The 21496-nt window shown below is 37.4% G+C and overlaps 1 protein-coding gene across 2 annotated transcripts; it reads left to right on the top strand.

The window, feature by feature from the left end:
- The first annotated feature begins 3316 nt into the window (after positions 1–3316).
- Positions 3317–21231, top strand: CAAP1 (caspase activity and apoptosis inhibitor 1). Of its 2 annotated transcripts, XM_054517945.1 has the most exons (7): positions 3373–3452; positions 3984–4168; positions 4455–4655; positions 6171–6255; positions 6859–6934; positions 14526–14599; positions 18434–21231. In XM_054517945.1, exons 2-7 carry the CDS (start codon positions 4157–4159, stop codon positions 18775–18777), a joined length of 792 nt encoding a protein of 263 aa, XP_054373920.1. In that variant the 5' UTR covers positions 3373–3452; positions 3984–4156; the 3' UTR covers positions 18778–21231. The 2 variants fall into 2 exon arrangements, with proteins under 2 accessions (XP_036259455.1, XP_054373920.1); XM_036403562.2 differs by lacking the exon at positions 3984–4168 and having other exon boundaries at positions 3317–3452.
- Positions 21232–21496: the final 265 nt, after the last annotated feature.

Genomic DNA, 21496 nt, shown 5'->3' with positions numbered 1-21496 from the left:
TGGTATATTAAAAGGTATTACAAAATTCACTTAAACTTGCAGAGAAATTATGAGGCACAGCAAAAAATCCTTCTGGGGACAGCAGCATTAAGTGTTAGGCGAGATAAACAAAGCAGGCCAGGACTGTTTGGAGAGAAAGACACCTGCTGCCACAGGGTACTGTGATACCAACCCTTCCATGATCTAGCATCATCTGAGGAAACAGGGAGTGGGGAATTGCTTTTGATTTTAAATGGCACTGTTTGGAACTCCATTGTGGTTCATGTCAGCATCCACATGCATAAACACATAAATGCGTGTAAGGGTACTGCACAATCTGCTGCTGGGGTCACCAATAAGAAGAATTCCTTAGGAATGTCAGCAGGATGAAATTATTGTTGCAGTGAAAGAATGTTATATCTGTAGTGGGAAATGTGCCAGACATGAGATCCACAGGGTACAATCGAAAAATTTTGAGACCAGAGGCCATTGAAAATGAGTATGTGCCTGGCACACAACTGGGAGCTGGCTTACTATCTACAGTACATTTTGAATAAGTTGATCTGCATGCTAAGGGTTCCTGATTTCATTTATCAGGGGAATAGTTGAAGTATGTTTGAGAGATTTCAAGAGCTCCTTGAAGAGAAGCTGTGTCTTCTGCTAAGAATTCAAAGTCTCTCAGTAGATGACACAATTCTTTTGGCATCTTTTTCTGAGATATGAAGATTTTAGAAAGAATAGCCAACAGCACACAGTAGCATCTCACATTAAAGCATTGCTGTTAGGCATGGCTCGGGTTTTATGAAGTGGAAAAACTTGGGATCTACTTAGGCCAAAGCTCAGGAAAAGTCTAAAATGCCTTCCTAAGGAACTAAACAAGGAGTCAAAACAGACTTCTCTCAGCACCAACTACTGGACTTTGCAAGATAGAAGAAGACTACAGTAACACAAATTGGTCCAATCTATCACAAGGTTTCTTTAATGTCTGTTGTTATGATGCACCTTGCTCATATCAGAACCTAAGTAAGCAGTGTTAATTACTCAGTCGTGTTCAGGCTACAGCCAGAAATAGACTTAACTTCAGTCTGCAAACCTATTTCATAAAAGCAGTGTACACTGAACTGAACATTCATGAATAATTGGATGCAGTGACTTTTTTGTAATGTAACATGCTATAATAATCTACAGGAGGAGTCTTACCATAAATCAGTATTACAGAGGCAACTCCAAATGCTTTAGGAAATGTAATAGCCTGCTAGTTTCAATTGTGTGAAGTATTTTTCTTAAAAATACTTAGTTAAGCTTCTCAGCTGAATGTGATCCATTACTGTATACTGTGATCACTTGCCTCTTTTTGTCACTTTCTCCTTAAACCATCAAAAAATCCAAAGTCTAGGAACAGTAGATCTTTCCCATCTTTTCAAAATGTGTACTAAATAGACTGAAATTAAATGTTTGGCAACAAGATTCCCTATACAGCTGTTGAGAGCCTGAAGAGTATCTGGGTGTTTTCAGATGTCCTATTCTTACAGTAGTTTTTTGATGCTTATTGACTGTAGAGATTGAGGTTTCAAATTTGGTGGGAAATTTTGTTTCTAGACTTTCCAGTTGCAAAGATAAATTTGCAAAGTTCATGACACCACTGTTGGTCTGTACAAAACACATTAAAATATAGTTTAAAGTATGAACTACCCCTTTTTGACAGCAGAATTTGAAGCCTGTGAGTACATAAATTTGTATATTGTTACAAATCTTTCTATCAACAGCCCAGTTAGCTTCTGTATTCTGTATTCTACATTCATTTAAAACACAGTTTGCATGCCTAAGCATACACTGCTAAACTTTTTATTTTCCTTACAGTTGCTCAAGGGATCCCATTTTCATCCCAAACTTAGATGCCTCCTCAGTGTTTCCTAATCACCTTACCTCTGCCACCTTTAGAGTATGCTGAGGCTGTTATTCAGTGATGATAAATATGAACATCTATTCCCACAATCCAGGTAATTTTAACAACATATGCTAATCAGGATTAACTCTGATACTAATCTGCCTTTGCAGGGACTCAGGCTTGCTGAAAAAAGAACTGATGGTATTAGTAAATTCTAACCCTTTTGGAAACAGTGTCAGCCTATGCAAATACATATCATCTTCCCACAGAAATTCTGATACCAGTAGTTTTATACTTGCATTCAGCCGACTTCTGCCTAAATGGGCCAGTACCTCCCATTTGAAGATCCAACCCAACATGGACAAACTGGATGGCAACATGTTTGAATCTGGGAAAGAAAGCAGACAAAAAAGAGCAGACATTCAGTTGTGTTAAATAAAGAAGAAAATTATTGCATATCTTTGCACAGTAAAGAAGATTTTTAATACAAATGCTCTCTGCCTAATTAGGGATATTAGTCTACCCTAGTCTTTAATTTTGACTAACCTCTTTAGGATAATAGACTGAGTTCCCTCTGTAACTAATCTTATTGGTGGCAGAAAGTTGATCAGTGTCTTCGTGAATTGCACAAAACAGCTGCCTGCCTTAAACAGGCTTATCTGCTGCAATTCCTAATTGTTTGCATCCCATGAAAAAACTTTGCCAGTACACATTAAGTATAATGGAAAAAGTTATTGTTGTTCCAAAGTTATTGGCAATGCCAAACAGTTGCCAAGGGAGGAGTTTGCAGGTCCTTGCAGCATTGAAACAGGTTGAAAGTCAGGGAAAAAGTCAGAATTAAACAGTAGCTACAGAGGAGAGAACTGTGGAATCATCGTGGAATCATCCATGTTGGAAGAGAACTTTAAGTAATCATGAAGTCCACCATCCACCTAGCATTATCACTGTAACCATTGAACCACACCACCAGCACCAGATCCAGACATGTCTTGGACACCTCCAGGGAAGGTGACTTCACCATCAGGGACACCTATTCCAATGTCTGACCACCCTGACGGTGACAATATTTTTTCCTAATATCTAATCTGAATCTCCCATGTCTCAGATTGAGGTTATTTCCTCTTGTCCTCTCACTGCAGGCACGGCAGGAGACTCTCCTTTCAGAGAGTTCTAGAGAGCAATAGGGTCAGGCCTGAGCCTCCTCTTCTGGACACTAAAGAACCCCAGCTCCTCGAAAGATGTGTTTTCTACATCTTCCACTTGTGTAAAGAGGTCCCGTGCCCACGTGTGGCTGCACTTTTACTGGGGCTTCGCTCTCTCCGAGCCACCCCCCCGTACATTCCCAGCTCCTCCATCTCGAGGCTGCGGCGCGGGGCCGGCAGGGGGCGCTGCGCGCGAGTCCCGCCGGAAGCGGCGCTGCCGCGGCGGCGCGCGGCGTGCGCGCGGCGCGGCCATGCCGGGCAGGAAGTCTTCCAAGGAGAAGAAGCGGCGCCGCTCACGTTCCTGCTGCCCGGAGGGAGCCCCGGGGCCGGACGGCAGCGACAGGAAGCGGCGGAGCACCGAGTCCAGCCACGGTGCCCTGGAGGTAGCGCGGGCGGAGTCGCGGGGTCTGGCCGGTGCCGTGCCGCCTCTGCCTTCCCGGGCGCGTCCCGGTCCCTCCTGGCGGCAGAGGCCGGGCCGCGGTCCCTGCCGGGGCTGGCTGTGGGAAGGGCCGGGCTCAGTCGCGCTGGTGGGAGGGCGGCGCGAAGACGGGCAGCCCCGGCACAGGCAGCGGCAAGGGCCGGCCGAGCCCGGGCGCGCATCCCGGGAACGGCGATCTGTGCTTCCCAGGCGTGAGGGGTGTGGCGTACAAGCTCGGGTAGCACCCGAGTGGTTCTCACGCTTCTGGCCTTGCGAGTCTTCTCAAGGATGTGTTGGTGTGCAAAAATTGATTGTGGCATGCACGCCTAAGTAAATTCTGAGGCTGACAAAGTATATTTCTGGCTGGTGGTTTGGTTTTGTGTTTTTTGTGGTTTTTTTTTTTTTTTTTTTTTTTTTTTTTTTTTTTTTTTTTTGTTTGGTTGGGTTTTGGTTTTTTTGGGTTTTTTGTTTGTTTTAATTAGTTTTTTTATTCTAGAGGTCCTCCGCTGATGTATGGAGGATGCACTTTCTAATACGAAGCCCATTTTGATTCTGTGAAGACTCTGCCAGACAGGGAATTGTATGCCAGTCTTAGCCGGGTAGCTGTGAATGATGAGCTTTCTGATTTAACTGCCCAGCTAATCAGATGGATTTCTTCTGCATTAAAGCATGCTTTCATGTGTAAGCACCCGCTAAGTATTTGCAGATAGTATTTCCCAGTTAATATTTAGGAGTAGTTTTCACTTCATGGAGGTCTACAAAATTTTCCCAGCACAATAATGTTCTCAGTAATAAAATACGTAACTTCTGTAATGCAGTTACCTTGCAATATGAAACACTGGAATTTGAGAAGTCCACGTTAAGATGTACCTTGCATTAATGAAGAGAAAATTATTGCAAGCACAGGTGAAGCTGTAATTTTCTGTCTTCTCTAATTCACTAGAAGATGTGCCTTCTTTGATTTTAGGAAACAAAATGCAATGTACTCTCTGGAGAAAAAGTGGAAGAAGCTGAGCAACCCAGTGATATAGAGGAAGGAGGATTAGATCTCACTGTGTCACTCAAACCTGTCAGTTTCTACATTGGGGACAAAAAGGAAATGCTTCAGCAGTGTTTCTGTGTCATAGGGGAGAAGAAACTACAGAAGATGCTGCCTGATACTTTAAAGGTACTGAAATACACTGACCATTTATGTATTTACCATGATGTTGAATGCTTGTGTAACAAAAAATACTTATCTCTCAAGCCTAGTGCATTTACATTTTAAAAACTGTCTGTATATTTCTCAACTAAAGAAGTTTCTATGAAGTCAAGTACTCTTCTTAAGTAGTCTCCCAGTCATGTGTCTGAAAGTGAGACTTTTTAAAGATTTGCTGTTGTTATTCCAGGTTACTCCTTTTGCTACTGCTCTATCATTTCTAAACTACAAGTTTAGCTTTAGACTGTCCCTCTCTACTGGTTAGTTAAATGCAAAAGGATTTTCATGGTTATGAGGAGTAAATACAGTAGTTGTTCACTAACTAATATGCTGATTTGTAAAAAAAATACTGATTTCTGCTTGTGGCAACTGATTTTCTTTGTATGGTATTAAAGCAATGTCTGAGATAAGAAAATAAAGCCCATTCTTCATAAACAGCTTCTGAAGCTGTAACTCCTATGGACTAAAGGTGGAGTTTTACTGGCTTGGATCATATGCTTTTTGACTCTTGTGAACAATAGGACTTAAAATAAATTAGGTTAGCAGCCTGTACAGAAGAAGAGGCTGCAAGTGAAATGTCATCTGTGTAATGCTTGTTAGTAGTTGTAAATTTTTTATCTCAGTTTTTTATCTTAATGAGTTGTATTATCAATAATATAAGTGAGACAGGACTTCATTTTAAACACACGGCAAATTGCACATAGGCTCATCCATTTCTCATCTCTGGCAGAAGAAGAACTTGAGAATCTGGAAGGAAAGACATTACTGAGTTTGTAGGGAAATTGCCTCATAGTGTAGAACCAAACTTAAAATATGACTGAGTATTACAACCTGTTTATCAGCTCCCAATTTTGGTACTTGTACATGGTATCAGAGCTCATTTGAAAATGGGAAATTCCCGAATGTCACCAAGAGGTATGAGATTTGAAGGTAACTGGAATACCAGTAAAATCTGTGGCAATGTATGGTATGTACCAAGCAAGAGAAATGAATCGCAGTTTACATACTTTCTTTGTTTTCTGTGTTGTGATACGCATCTGTTGGTGTGTTGTCAATAGCATTATTTTCTCCAGTTTTTGAACTTGCATTCAACAGTTGCCTCTGATCTTTGTAAGCTTAATTACATAACCCAGCTTCCCCCTAGTGATGGAAAACTAGGAATAACCAGGTCTGCAATTGTTTGCTGTTCCATGCTTCACAGATATGATCTGGTGTTTCTGGTGCTCAGTGTTGTAGCTGCAGTAAAGACTCCAAGCCACAGGTCAGGTAACTGATAGAGTGTATATTGCTTAATTTTTCAGATGAAACCCACACGTATGCTATTTCTTGTCATAACTGAAACACCTGGTTTTCTACAGCAGTTGCATCAATGCAGATCAGAATATGGGAGAGGCTTTAATCCAAGTTAAATCTTCATTACATCTTTAATTGCTGTCTTCTCAGAAAGTTTTAGTAGCTTGTGGTTTGTCTTATCTGTCTTCTTAGAACTGTTCCATGGATGAAATCAAAAGACTTTGCATGGAGCAGTTGGAGCTGTTATCTGAAAAAAAACTGTTGAAGATACTTGAAGGTATGAATGAAACTTAAGACTCCACTGTATACCAGAAAATAGTCTGCCTCAACCGAATTTGCACTCTTTTTAGCAACTTAAATATATATATGTATGTATACAGACACACACTAGTAAGTATATATTAGTGTGTACATAATCGCTCAGTTCCACCAAGACACACAGTTCATGTACTTTGGTTAAGGATATGACATTCCAGCTTTTCACAGTTTTATTAAACGTGCACTTGATATTTAAGGAATATAGAACTTATTTGTAAACATATTGCTGTCTTGTCAATGAAGAAAAGCTCTTCAAGTCTGAGTGCTCCAGAGTATCTTGCTGTTAATTCTGTACTTTATTTTTAGCACCCACAGTATTGTACTAATCAGAGTAGCTAATCAGATTTTTTGTAATCCAGTATAAATGTATGTGAAGCCAACGGAAGACTCCCAGATAAGGGTTTTGGTTTTGACTAAGTCTAATTTTAGAACTTCTGCTTTAACTGGGAAAAATCCTCTTCTGCTGATTGTTATAGAGTTAATAATTAAAAGTAAACCTAAGTATGTAGTATTAATTATATCACTTTCCTAAATTTTCATGTTTGAAACTGTGTATATCTAGGCAAGATTGGAGCTGATTCTGATACTGACGAGGAGGCAGATGGAGGAGACAAGACTGGAGGTGATTCAGTCAGTCAGTGAGTAAAAGATAAAAAACTTAAACTTAATTTAAGGAGAGTGAACAATTCAGAGGTTTTTCATGAGAAATGATCAAATATATGATTGAAAGACCCAGTTGCTATATCCTTAATTAAGTACTCTAGTTGAATGACAATGAAGTGTGGCTACTAGCAAGCCCTAAACTTACAGACATGATTTTGTCACTTTGTGACTTTAAGTGTGTCTTGAGCACATAACTGGGTTCATAGTGGCATAGTACCTGTCAGCCGAGTTATGGTAATTAAACTTTCATACTTGTGTCCTGCAACAGAAGTGGTGTGATTTAGGTTGTCTTTGTGTGAGCTAAAGCAGTAAACCCCTCCCACTTAGGTCAGTGAATTGTTTAAGGGTACTTTCAGTTCAACTGAGATTTATCCCTTCTCTTTCAACTTTTCATTCTGGTCCTTCGTTCCTGCCGCAATTGAAGCAGCACTTACACTCACCTGTTCAATGCACTCTGTATAAGGAGTGCTACAGAATGTAGAGTTTCAAGAACAGAGGCTTCTGGTCTCTTGCTCTTATCTTGGCATCTGGCAGTTTTGTAAAAGACAGCATTTCTTAACCTTTTCTTAAAATGCTTCTCTGTTTTTTAAAGACCATTTCTTTGTCAGGAGTTCACCTGTTTGATAGTTTCTATGGAAGTAGTGAAGGGGAAAGGAAAGTTACTAGTTATCAGGCACAATGCATCAAATTTAGTGAGGCTAACTTGTTTCTAGAAGACTAGTAAGTTTTTTATGTTTTCAACACTGACCTGATTACAGGTGGTCCACAGATTCAGGACACACTTAATAAACCTCTGAGACAGTACAAGACAATGCACCAGAGATGCATTTAAATAAGAACAAATGGATGGGAAATGTAGTAACACCAATTCAACTTTCACATTCTGGTCAGTACTTTTCTTTGGCAGGGACCTAGTTTCCTAGTTTCTGATCCCGTCTTTGATTCAAAACAAGCTATGAAGTTATCACCAAATTTTCTTTGATGACTTCTCATCATACAAATATACTAGAAAATGGAGGGAATACAAAGTTAGGTTTCATTCTTTTCCTTGTGATACAGTTTTAATACCCTTTGACACTGTTTCTTCTAAGGTTCCATTTGGAGCCCATTGTTAATGTATCCTGCTGTGCTATTTGTTGCCTATGTGTTCTGTGAACGGGGTCGTCAGTTTCAAAACCTAGTTTTCTTATTTTGGACATTGCCCTCTGCTGGCTGTTTGGAAAAGCAGATAGAAAAATTAAAAAACTACTAAATACACTAAATATTGGGTTTCTTTATGTAGTGTAGTGGTCTCTATGTGGAATAGTCTCTGTAAAGTGATTGATAATTTGTCAGTGAAGTTCTAAATAGAATGAGAAGACAGACTTGCTGGCTAAATAAGCCATAAAAATACCCAAGTTTTTTGATTCCTTGAGACATTATATGTCGTTTTGGGTTTTTGTTTAAGGCCTAACTCACAAGCTATTACTATTGCAAAATATGTTAAATGTTCTTTATCTCCAAGATGTTTGGCAGGAGTAGTGCTGCTGGATTTCAGTAAAGTTGTTCTGTGTCTTCAAGATGTTTCAAAGCTACTGTTGAGACATGAATTTATGATCCTTTGATATAGTAGACTGTGTGAATTCTTTCTTATATAGAAATTATTTGAGCTGGTAAAAATCTAAAAAGAGGAAATTAATTAATAAAACTATCAAATAAGAAAAATCAGAATTTACCATTTTTTAGCTAGTGGATATCAAAGACATTTACCCTATTTTCCTATGCCAGTTAGGAAGGTTTCAGTAACTGACAGTAAATCAAGAAGAAATTGTGTTTCAAAAAGGTAAAAGAAACTGAGAGATGTTGTTCACAGTTGTAGAGCAAATTGCTTCCTGGGACAAACAGTGGTTGAGGTGCCCCTTGTTCTTGTATCTGTATCCTGATAGTTCAGGGTTTCAGACCCCTCCAAGCTGGGCCCGAAGTTTTAGGAATTGGGGATTTTCTTCTCCCTTTCAAAAATAGCATTCTGCATCAGTGGGTGCTATCTGAGCACCTTGGCTCCACGGTTCAGCTGTGTGGTAGCATTAACAAAAAGAAAACAAAACAGAAAAGCTGTTTGGATGATAGAAAAATAAAGGGATAGGAGAAAATGAGGAGAATTAAGGCTTTATGTTAATCTTGAAGTTCAGTGCTCAGTAAGTAGACCAATATGATGCTTTTACAATGGTAAGCAGTCACAAGCACTTTTTACTAAGTAGTCTAATCTTTGGTCCTTGGGTCAGCTTCTTTATAACCTGTGTGTAAATAATTATAAATGCAAGTTTTCAAAACTTCAGAAAAATGTGTTTCAGCAACAAGTTAGCCACTACAAAGGCTTAAGGTGCATATGTGAAGAAATATTGAAAACTGCATTGCTAAGAAAAGCAAGCATTGTTTGTAATCATTAATTATACTTCTAATCTGGATTTAAGTAGGTAAGTTTGTTTGCCTTGGGAATAGAAAAGACTTTTCATAACAAAAAAGACAGTTTCTCTATTTTATATAATCACTGTTAGTTCTTCCTAGGTAATCTTCATTGCATATATGAAGATTGGCTTTCATATAAATTATTTCTTTTTCCTGCATTCTATTATAACTTATTTGTTTAAAGTCTGACTTGTATTAGTTTTTACATTCAAATGTGAATGTGGAAAGGGAAAATTGAGTAGCAAGTTGTACTCTAATCAAAAGTGTTTTAACTGATTGGAAACATCCCTTTGTTTCTTTCATTATTGTCCTTTGAAAAAAATAAATTCAACAAATATACCTTTAGCCATCTGCATATATCAACTGAAATTCAGAAAGCTTGAACCAATACATCTAGAGAAATTTTAAATTAAATAAGCAAATGACTCTCAGTCTCAAAAGAGCTGTTTCCTGTCTGTACCAGCTAAAAGTAGCAGAAATTTAGGGAAGTTTCTCTAGTTACCGGAAATTTGCAAAGTTCAGGTCTTTATCTGAAGCTTTTAGATGGTATTGCATCTAATTGTAAATTGGATCTTCCTTTTTTGGTTTTTGCACATATCCTCAATCTGTTACTAGAAGTGGAAATCCTGAGGCTTTTCTTGAATTTCAACTATGTAAATGCTTCACATGCTTACATTAGCATGTAAAACATTTGCTCTTTTATTTTATCACCAGCCTATTCCGTGTGAAGCATTAGAAATCCTGCAATAACCATGCAGAAGAATTGAAGAAGCAGGGCCTATATTTGCTAGTAACTGGAACATGCAGTTGCAATAGATAAATTTTGTTATTTGTCAGCTCTGTATAGGTTTTTGAATATGCAGTTCTCAGATTTTTCTTTCTGTTTCTGTGTTACTCTCTGAAATGGAATACTGTTAAAACAAGAGAATTACTGTATATGAAGCTTCCAACCAAACACCAGATATTTAATTGACAGGAGTCAGATAATGTCTTGCAAAAACCAAGTAGGTATTCTTCATCTTGTTCAAGAAGTGTTAGCATTTTTTTGAGCTGTTTCTTTTCTTTTACCTGAATTGACTCTTCAAATATCCTCCAGCAGAACAAGTGAAAGTAAGTTACATGCTGTGTTAGTAAAACATTAAAAGAACAAACATTCTAGTGTCATTATAATGATCAATGTTCATACGGGTCTGAGGAAATGATCTTTTGCCTTCAATATCTTATTGGGCTTATTTTTTTCACTGAGTGAAAATTTGCAGTTTAATATTTGCTCTTTCAAGAATTTATAGGCATATTACTACTTTGCGGTCAAAAGTGTAGTTTTTTGCTTGTTTTCTTTTGGAAAGGTTAGCAGTTAAAAGTTTTGTCTTGTTTTGATGTGTTGTGCTCCTGGTTGCTGGGTGTTCACAAGCATGCAATTACCATCTGATATTTACCTCTGTAAGACAATTTGGTTATTTTCAGCATTTGGAATCACTGTAACAACCAGCTACATGAGTCACTGAACTGATACATCAGCATTTGGCTAATTTGCTCCACTGCCTTCTGTACTTGTGGTGTCCTCAAACATCACCTGTAACAGGACCGATGGACTTTGCATAGCTCATTAAACTATTTGATTAACACCTGTCTTTTGAGATACCTTTCTTCAGAAACACTATTTTGTAAGAACTTTTTTCCCTTTTGTTTTTTTAACTTGCTACTTAATGCTTGTTAATTATTTTGGTTCTCATTTGTCATTGAAAACTGTCCTTGGAACAAAAATTTGCAGGAATTTTTCAAGGACTTGGGTCTTCTAGAAATGGGTTTTAGGCCTCGAACTGAGTGCAAAGGCAAACTTTAATTCAGGAAGGTACATCGTGTCAAAAATAACAGAGGTCCCAATCTCAAGTCTCACTGGAGATTTAGGTGAATAATACTTTTCCTTCTGGTCTCCAACCCCAGTGACCACTGAAACCTGGTATCCCTGCCACCGGTATTGGAGAGCTACTGTCAATCCTTAGGCATCTGCTCCTCTGCCAGTACTCCTTTTCCTAACCTTTGCTGTGTTTTTACCCCACTTTGCAAAATCTACTGAAATTGGGTACCACATCACCTTCATACCAAGATGCTTTGAGACCTGTACTAATTCCTGTTGCAAATTGTGTACAGAAGCCATTTGTGTGAGCCCAGTTAGGGATTATACTAGTGTGGCGCATGACAACATGAAATGCATGCTCTACATAAAATAAGGTAAATTTAAATTTACAACATTTGTTTTCAGCAAATTGTAGCTGTAGTTAGCTTCTTTCTGCTGAAAATATCATACTGTGAAAATGTTGTTCTGTTTAAAATAATAAATTAAAAGTGCTGAGTTTATTGCTTGGAAGATTGACTTTGAACTTAACTGTCATCTTGAGGCAGAAATATAAAGGCTGGGCAAAAGGGAGACACTCTAAATTACTATTGTCACTTACCAGCACAGCATGAAAAAAGAGAGTATTAAGTGTTTATAAGGTCCCTTAATTTTAAAATAACATATCTTCTGCTCCCGTTGTTTGAAGACCCCCCTTTCTAACATGTATACCACAGTACAGATAATTAGGAAAAAAATGTTTTTCACTAGCAAACACATAAAACAAGGCTAACAAGTTAAAAGCCAAACTTAAAATGCATTTGTTGAGCCAGTAGATGGTGCAAAATGCTTGCCTACAAAGCAAAGTCATGAAGGTTCTGCAGCAATGCAGTCCAATCCAATCAATTCTGAGAGAGTAAAACATGCTGTAAAAGCACTTCCGTGTCGTAAAAATTCTTTTGCTGACAGTAGGTAGTCTCTAAAGGAATATGGGTTTGCTGTAATTATTGTTAAAGTCAAAGCATCAGGAAGAAACTTTACAAGTTTCAGTGTGTGGTTTCTTTTAAAGTTGGTAATTTCTTTTTATACAGCTTTTAAAATGGTTATGGATAATTTCACAGCCAATGTTTGAACTATAGTGGTCACTTTGTTTTCTCTGAAAGAGATGATTACAGTTCCTCATCAGACATCAAGGTGATACCAGAGTTCTGAAATCTACTGTCTGAATACTACTGGTGCAAGATCAGGCTTTTAAAAGTGACACTTTGCTGTCCACTTTGCAGACATAACTACTGAGTTCTGAATGATGAAGTATGTGTGTGAAAGAGGATTAGACAGGAGCAGCCAAAGCTGCTTCTGCTGTTAGTGATGATCAGGGTATATCACAACCTAATTTTGGTCAAGAGTTAAGTAACTAGATATAACAAATTGTTAGGAGTTGCTTTAAAAAAAAGCCAAAAACCAAGTGGTTCCATCCACATCTGCTGACCAGTAGCTGGTCTGGAATCCACATCTCTCCCTGGCTGCTGGCACAGAAGCCCACAAGGTTTGTATCCTTGTTACTGTTGCTTCTCAGACTTCCTTGTGCATGCAGGCCTCTCTGATGGCAGGTGTAGGCCTGTGATTGTCCCCAGTAGCTGATGCTGTTCATCTCTGCGGTATCTAGTGCTCTATAATCGTCCCTCAATTTGCCTACTTGCAGAACCTAGTCAATTTTTGGAATTTTGCCTCTGATTTTATCTGTTTGATTCCTTAGTCCCAGATCTTGCATCCTGCTTCTTGTCTAGACTAGCTTGAGGTGCTAGTGAATTACAAGTATCTACTTACAGCTGCATGACACTGAAAATCCTGGAGAAGGTGTATATTTTCCATTCTGTCTGATTTCTGGCAGCACAATCCTGTAGGCCCATCTGACCTGTGGTCCTCTTTGCAGTTGCTGGTTGCAGTTGCTTACACGTGTGTAGGCATATTTTGATTATTCTCATCTCGTTTGGAAAAGGAGTTAGTGTAGTCATGTGACTCAATAAATAGGCAGAACAGCCTGGTGTTCACATCGAGGTTTGCTAGGCAATTGTATTGACCTGTTTATTGTCCTTAATGAGTTATTGCATGATACTTTACACAATTATGTTCCAATGGCTAAAAAAAGTGGGGGAAAAAAGGAGAGTCTGTTGATGTAGCCTTTGCCACTTCATTAAAGGAAATAGAAATGAAAATAACTGTCTCTCCTCTCAGACCATGATTTCTAGAAACATTATGGTGTTCCTCCTCCTGATAAAACCATTGGGCATATGGGAAAAAATGCAACTTGTAAAACACAAAGAAAATAGATCTGTGTTCACTTTCAGGAAAGCTGTAAAGGCCATTATTGAGAAACAAGTTATTAGTCATCATATTTACATCTGTGACACCAGAATACTGCTTCCTTTTTATAGTGTTGTTAAGTTCCCATGGCCAGGAGAGCTGCATTGATTCCATATTAATACAGATGAAGCCAATGACACACTAACTCCAGTTTAGAAATTTGGCAATTCTGTTGTCAAAATGCTCACTGGATGTGGCAACTGAACTCTTCCTGTGATTCTGGATTGTTCTACCTGTGCCCTTCCTGAATGTTTTCACAGTTTGTGTAACTAGGATGTGTGAAGTACATGAAGGACATTAACCTTTCACTGAAATGTCTCTTCCTTACACTTGTGTAAGAGTTGAAACCCTACACATCAAGGGTAGAAGTCTTTAAGTAGGAGAAATAGAGAAATGCGGGTACTGAATACACTGTAATAGCTGAGCTGTAAACACTTCTGTTTTAAAAAGTATCCCTTTGTGAAACAAGAAGATTCTGGTTTAGAAGAGGTTAGTGATGGTCTGATGATAATTTCATTAAAATAATTTTTTACTTTCAAAATAAGACAGTAAATAGTATTTGAGTGCAGCAGAAATTATTGTTTTCCCAAACAATTTAATTATGTGACAATTTATTTTGAATTTTACAGAAAAGCTCCTAATATGAGGAGCTTTTCCTTTATAACTGCTCAGCTGTGGTTCCTCAGTTATAACCATTGAGGATTGTTACTCTAAAAGGCAAGGATGCAGTGGAAATAATTGCACAAGGCAAAACAAAAAAAGTTTATTTTCAAGTACTCACATTAGCTCTCTGTATTCCTTCTGCCCTTATTCCTACTGTAGCTGGCTTATTGGCTTACCCCCTGATAATTTTTTAGTTTCTAAAAAATGTTCTGTTAAATTTTAAATTATGGTGATTAAAATGTGTTCTTAATTGTTTCCAGACAGGACAACAGTATAGACTCAACTTCTTCTCTGAGAGAAGACAGCAAGCTGGAAGGTCAGGAGTCAAAGCAAGGTATGTTGTTGAGAAAGCTGAAATTTTGTGTTCTCGATGTTGGCCAGTGACTAATTCCAGGTAGCTGACAGCTGTCTTGTGAACCGAGAATGAATATACATTGGGAAAGAGTATTTTGTTTTGTGTACTTTCTCTTCTTAGATGCAAAAACATAGCTTGTGAGACATTCAAGTACTACAGTGATTGGCAGGATAGAAAATGCAAAGGCTCATAAGTTATTGGTGCACATTTGTACTTTTTGCACAAGAAAACAGTACTTTTAGCCTGCAGTAGTATTTGTTCCATTCCAGTCATTAAATCAGCACATATAACAATTGCCAATATTAGTTTGTGCATGAAGCACTAGAACTGGGGGTGTTTCTGTCTCAGTCTGTTTATTTTCATTTTGACTGGCTCTAAGCAGAAAGATCAGAAGTAGCTTTTCCAGTCAAAGAATGTTGAAAATTCTTCTAAGCTACATTTCTTTTCTGCAAAGATCTAACTTTATTTGCTTCTTGCAGCTACTATTTCACAATTCAGAATGTTGTCTGAAAGATGTCTCTTGGAATGACTTTTGTAACATGTTTCTTTTTTGAATTAGTTAGTGGGAAGAGTCAAATGGGAAAGAGTCATACATAATAAAAGCACCAAAACTCTTAGGTGTGAGTTGCTATGACTGTGGATAATCCTTTAAATGTTGCTTGTTGTACTATCGGAGGAACCTTAGAACTGACAGATTTCCTGCAGATTTCTTCCGCTTCTGTATTATCAAAAGGAATTGATGGTTGCTGCAAGTGATATCATTGTTGTTTTTTATGACTTAATCACCCAGAGCATCATGATTGCTTTGGGCTAAAACAGTGGCTCCTCTCAAAATGTTAGCTTTTAAGAACTTTTGAGAATATTGTATAGATTAGAAAGTGTAACTCCAGTCATTCTCTCCACTTTTGCTTATTCTCTCATGCTCTCTTCTTTTTCCCAAAGCCTGAGAAGCTGTGGGAAAAAGAAGAGAGAATGAGAGAATAAGCATAAGTGGATAAAATTAAAATTTAAAAATGAAATTAGTGTGCAGAAATTAATGTTGCAACTGTAGATGAAGAAAAAGTAAAAGTTACCAAAATGAAAAAGATAATGAGAAATGCCAGCCATGATCCTTATTACTGTAAAAATACAGGAGCAAAAGAGGGAAATAAGGCCTGTTAGCTCATTAAACATCTGTAGGCCAAAAAGCCTGAATGAACACTGAATTCTACAGTTTTGGAGGTTCCAATTTCTAAATAGAACCCAAGGTTGTTCTGCCCAGCTTCTCTGGGATAGACATGAATGACTTAATATTTTGTTCCTTCTTAATGTGTCAATTGATTCCAAAAGGAATCCTGTGGTGGGCTGACCCAGTAGGCACCTACCACCCCCTGAATTGCTCGTCCCCCAGTGGGATAAAGGTGACAGTCAGCAAAACAAAATGAGGACAACTTATGAGTCATTATAAAGACTCTTCAATAAGTGAAGCAAGAGTTGTACATTGAAACAAAGCAAAAATCAGGGGCTTAGTTACAAGCTCCCATTGGCAGCCAGATCTTTAGCCACTTCCTGGAAAGCAGAGACTCGTCATGCATGACAGTTACTTGGGAAGATGTCAGTGCTGTATGGTGGAGCATATCCCTTAGGTCAGTTTGGCTCAGCTGTCCTGGCTCTGCATCCTCTCAGCCTCCCAGTTTACTCTCTGTGGGGTCAGAGTGAGAAACAGAGAATGCCCTGAGGCTGTTCAAGCACTCTTCAGCAGTAGCCAAACTCGTGTCTTGTCAACATGCTTCAGAAACAAATCCAGAAGCAGCATCATGCACTCTGCTGTGAAGAAAATTAACTCCATCCCAGCCAGACTCTGTACAGGTCAGTTTGACTTTGGCAGTATAATAGGATGGTCAGGCTCAGATGTTAAGTTTCAGGCTTTGAACTGTGATCCAGTAATGCAGCTGATTTTTTGATCCATGGTAATGCTCCTTGGTTGGCCAGCATGTTAGGTAAACACTGACTGATACTGTGAAGAAAGACAGTTTCTTAATCCTGTTGTTTCCCATTCTGATCTTTCTCCATACATTGTGGCTTGCAAGGTAAAGTTAAAAAGATACTGTTCAAAGATGACTAAATGGTATGGGAAGTAGGGGAAACTGCATATGAAAATGAAATATTAATCTTGAAAATCTTGAGGTTTCTGTCACAGTAGGAACAGGCCAAGACTACTTAGGATCAAAGAAGGCCTTTGTATGTTCATCTCATTAGTAGTTTTCATACACACTGCTGTGAGGAGAATTTTTGGAGCCTTGTTTATTTTTTAGGTTTTCAGATTTTATTATTTTAAAATTGTGATTTATCTTGCTTTAAACAAAAGGTGAAAAGTGATCTATAAACTTCTTTTTTATGTCTTAACATCTATTTTCATGAGCTGAATTTGCTTTCCTGTTAGCTTTGTTTGGAATTTTTGAGGTGCCACATACCTTAGCTGTGTGAGTGCATTCTCAGGGTGAGTGTGCAGAATTCTTAAATATGAACTTAAATGCTGTGATGATCACAGCCTGGTACAGAGTGATCATGAGTGAGTAACTGAAATGTGTCCTATAATACAAAAAAATTTCAATGCTGAACCAACAAAACGCTAAAGTTTTAAAATATTACTATTGTTCATAAAACAATTTTGAGCTGTTTTGATCTTCCTTTCCTCCCTCCTTTTTTTTTTTAAGTAGAGAAATTGCATTTATAGCTTTTGAAGTAGTCAGTATTGATTTTTTTTCCCCACACCCTCAGGATCGGAGGAATGTTGTAAACACCCAGAAAAATAGATCTTCCTGAGGTTTTTGAGCACTTTTCATGTATTAATACCAAGTGCATACAGCTACCATAAAGCATTTAAAATGTTTTAAAAAAAATAACATTTTTCTAAAGTCTTTTTTTCCCTGTGCAAGTGGTAAAAATAGTATTACCAAAAGTCGTAATTTAATAATAAAAACTTAAAAGTAATAACTTAATTATAAAGTCTGTGTAATCAGTAACTTTATTATCATCTGACTACACATTATTCATTTTAAGCTGGAACCAATCCTGCTCTTAATTTCCACATTTACAAAAGGTGTTGAAAGAGTGTGAACTTCTGAGGCCAGTGTGTCAAAAGCAAGTATTGCTGTAGCCAAACTGGGAGAATGGTTAGTTAGGTTCTGTTAGAGCTTTGCTTTTATTTTACTGAGCTGCCTCTTTTAATTATATTTTTAAAAATACACTCCAAGTTTCAGCCACAATTAAAAATCTAAGTCTTAGATTTCTCCATTTTTTTATATGGAGTTAAATGCATCTGGAGGACTAATGATAAATTCTGATAGTTGCACTATGAGTTTCTATTAATTTTTAGTCTTGCATCTCACTAAAGTCCCACACCTCTTATAATACATAACATAGTTGAGTGTAATTTTTGAAGTTGCATTCTGAAAATTAGGTTTACTTAAGAGATAAACAAAAATCAGTTTTGCACTGCAAAAGTTTTGTTTAATATAAAATTTTTGACAATTTAATTAGGAAAATAGGTAATGTAACTTCACAGGAGGGAATAAATTTTTCCGGTATTGCTGCAATGCTATACTGCATGTTCTTTTATAATTGCATAAAGATGCATTAAAACTTGTATAAATTACCTTTAAAAGTTGAAGGAGACAAAGAAGAGGAGTTGATTATCATATAGATTTTTTTTTTCTAGATTTTTTTCACTCTCTTAATTTGCAGAGTAACACTTTAAGCAGAAGTGATTTTGTAAGTTGAGGTAAAAGAATTCTGTTAGTCAGCTCTGTGATAGTTATGTTTGTGTTACAGGCAAGGGAGAAGATAGTGATGTCCTCAGCATAAACGCAGATGCATATGATAGTGACATAGAAGGCCCCTGCAATGAAGAAGATGGTCCGGATGTGCAAGAGAGCACTGTCAGAAGTGGAGCTGGCCAGATAGATGACCTTCAGAAGGACATTGAGAAGAGTGTGAATGAGATTCTGGGGCTGGCAGAGTCCAGCCCGAAGGAGCCCAAAGCAGCAACCTTAGCTGTTCCTTCATCAGAAGATGTTCAGCCATCAGCACAACAGCTGGAACTTCTCGAACTCGAGATGAGGGCCAGAGCTATTAAGGCTCTTATGAAAGCTGGTGATGTAAAGAAACATCCATGAGACTGTTCAGATTTCATTTTCACTATTTGTTTCGAAGAAGGTGATGTCTGTTCTCTTCAGTGCTATGTTTGGGTTGGGTGTGACATTCCTCATTCAGACTGTATTGTGTATCCTGACCTGTGGTTCAGTGGTGCTGTTGCCTTTAGTGTGCTGCTTCCATGACATGCACAAACAGTGGTTGATGCTTCCCTGAGATGAGGTGCCCTTGTGCTGGGTCACTTCCTCAGGGAGTCACACCACATATGGAGCTGTGCCAGGTACCTGGTGCCTTCCAGAAAGGTTGTTGTAGAAACATAGAATCATTGAATGGTTAGGGTAGGAAGAGATTTGAGACTGCTTAATTCTTCTTGGGGCCCATCTCATCATAATGTAGGTATTCTAATTACATTGTGATGCTTTGTGTAAAAGTATTCTCAGTTTTTAAAATTTTAATTCCTAAAGGGAAGGATTTTTACCTTTCAAATAAACAGTTGAACATGTTATTTTCAGAGTTATGAAAGTGCCTGAAAGAGACAGAGATTATTACACTGCCATGTAGTTTTGTCACTTTCCTCCCCTCTTATCTTTTGTATTATAACTGAAGAAAACAGAGTTTCTTCCTAACTGGAAAGCTTTCCTTTTGAATATTTGGCATAATATTTAACAAATCAAACAGTTCAGAAGACCTTGAGCTTTTAACATTCTATTGATGTAGTCATTTCATGTCCCCTGAAAGTAGGAAAATCCACTTAATTTCAGTATGCTTTTTTAGAAAAGGCATTTAATTTATTTATGAGATTTTAAAATATAAATTCTATTTTTGTCCATTTCAGGGTATTCCTTTATAAATAAATTGAATTTCAGAATTAATTTTCATGCTATAATATCTTACAACAATTATTTCAATTTTTTTACAACTAGTGCTCGTTAAAATATTTGTATGTTTGTTTACAAATTCAGACATCAATTTTTTTCTTTAAAGGTATGAAGTTTACAACTGTACTGTTTGTTAAGTAAAATAATGTATTATGTATTTTTGTTCATGAGTTTTCCTTGGTTGTTACTTAGAAAGCCAGTTACATGCTTTGCAACAGTAGCAGACATAATTTCCCCTACTATTGTGTAATATTACTGCAGACTTTAGTCTATTCAGATATTATGTCTTGAATTCTTTGAAGGTTTATAATTTTCTTTTTATTCTTTCATTTTATCCCTTTTCTTCCTTCTCTTTATTCTCTTTCTTTTTAAACCCCTTTCTGTAGCAAGCTTTCTGTATATTTCTTAAGTATGATTGATTTCCTCTACAACCAACATTATTGTAAAATGTTAGTGCAGTGTAAATTTGATAATAAACTAAAACCTTCATTAAATACAGCTGATAAAATTACAGTGTGCTTCTACTAAGTGATGTCAGTGACCTGGGTAAAGTGCACCTGACTCTAGTGTTATCCACATTGTCAACGTTTTTTCTGTTATTTTGTAGCAAATTGAGCTTGTTAGTGAAAATATACACACAATTCAAAAGGTAACTTTACTCTCTCAAAATCTGTGGGTGTTGTCTTTGGTCAATTCCATTTAGGTGTTTGGTGAACTTGTGTTTTATTTGAGTCTGGAGAAACTAAAGAAGTAATCAGAGAAGGACAGCTGGCAAAACTTAGATGTGTTGTCTTCTCTTTTACAAAGTCATAGACTGGTGGAGCTGTGTTAGATTTCAAAGATACATTTCGGTGCTGCTGTACTTATGTCATTAAGGCACCAAGTACCTCACCTTGCCTGCTGTGCAAGTGCAAATCTTGCTTGCAAGGGCATTCCCTGCATTACCAGAAGAAGCCACATATGTGAAATTTATTCAGTGATGTTGGAAAACAACATATTTCAGTTGTTTAGCAACACAAAAATACTGGTGGAAGTAATGATAAACTAGAATGTAATTGCCTTCTACCGACTACTTTGTGGAGGTGCATGGTATTTATTTTTCTACTGGTTTCCCAAGTCACCCTTAAAAGTTCGTTATATAGCATGTTGAAAGGCTGTTATTTCAAGCTACACTACATGTTAAAGTTAGCTAATGCTAACTTTAACATGTAGTGTGACAGAGGTGAAACAGGTTTACTATGCATATGGCAGAGAAGGTTTGTAATTACAGCCTAATTAAATACAAAATTGAAAGATGAGAAGTATTCCAAGAAAATTCAATTAAGCTGTTTACAAAAAATAAAAAAGAATCATATGAGATACTTAATGTGATTGGTTACACAAATGCTAATTCATTTTTAGGATATTGTACTGTTGCTGCCTAGGTTAAAAACAGATCAGTTAAATTACACGTGTTCTTGCATTGATTTGTATCACTGAAGAGATAAAACAATCCAGTGTATTTGAAATGTTTATTATAGAACTGTTTTGTTTTTCACTTTTAAATATGTCTGTGGTCTTTACTTGAAAAATAAATTTATTATTTCATTTGGAAGGAGAGGCAATTTGTATGTAAAATATATTGAATTATTTATGAAATGTTAAAATAGTGTTACTGGGTTTTGATCAACCATTTTGCCAGGAAACAGATATTAAACACTGGGTGTTGGCCAGCCTGAAAAATATCTTTTGAGGAGGAGGAGGGTTAACTGTGTACTAGATGAATAAAAAGATTAATGACTCTCCCTCAGAGAATCAAAAGTATTTTTCTCTGTTTGGAGGCTTTGCTGTTATGGTGATTTCATAGAGAACAATAAATTGATTT

This window comes from Molothrus ater, chromosome Z (assembly GCF_012460135.2).
Source record: "Molothrus ater isolate BHLD 08-10-18 breed brown headed cowbird chromosome Z, BPBGC_Mater_1.1, whole genome shotgun sequence".
NCBI classification, from domain to species: domain Eukaryota; kingdom Metazoa; phylum Chordata; class Aves; order Passeriformes; family Icteridae; genus Molothrus; species Molothrus ater.
The sequence above is the reverse complement of the archived record's forward strand: the minus strand, read 5'-3'. Positions and strand labels throughout refer to the sequence as shown.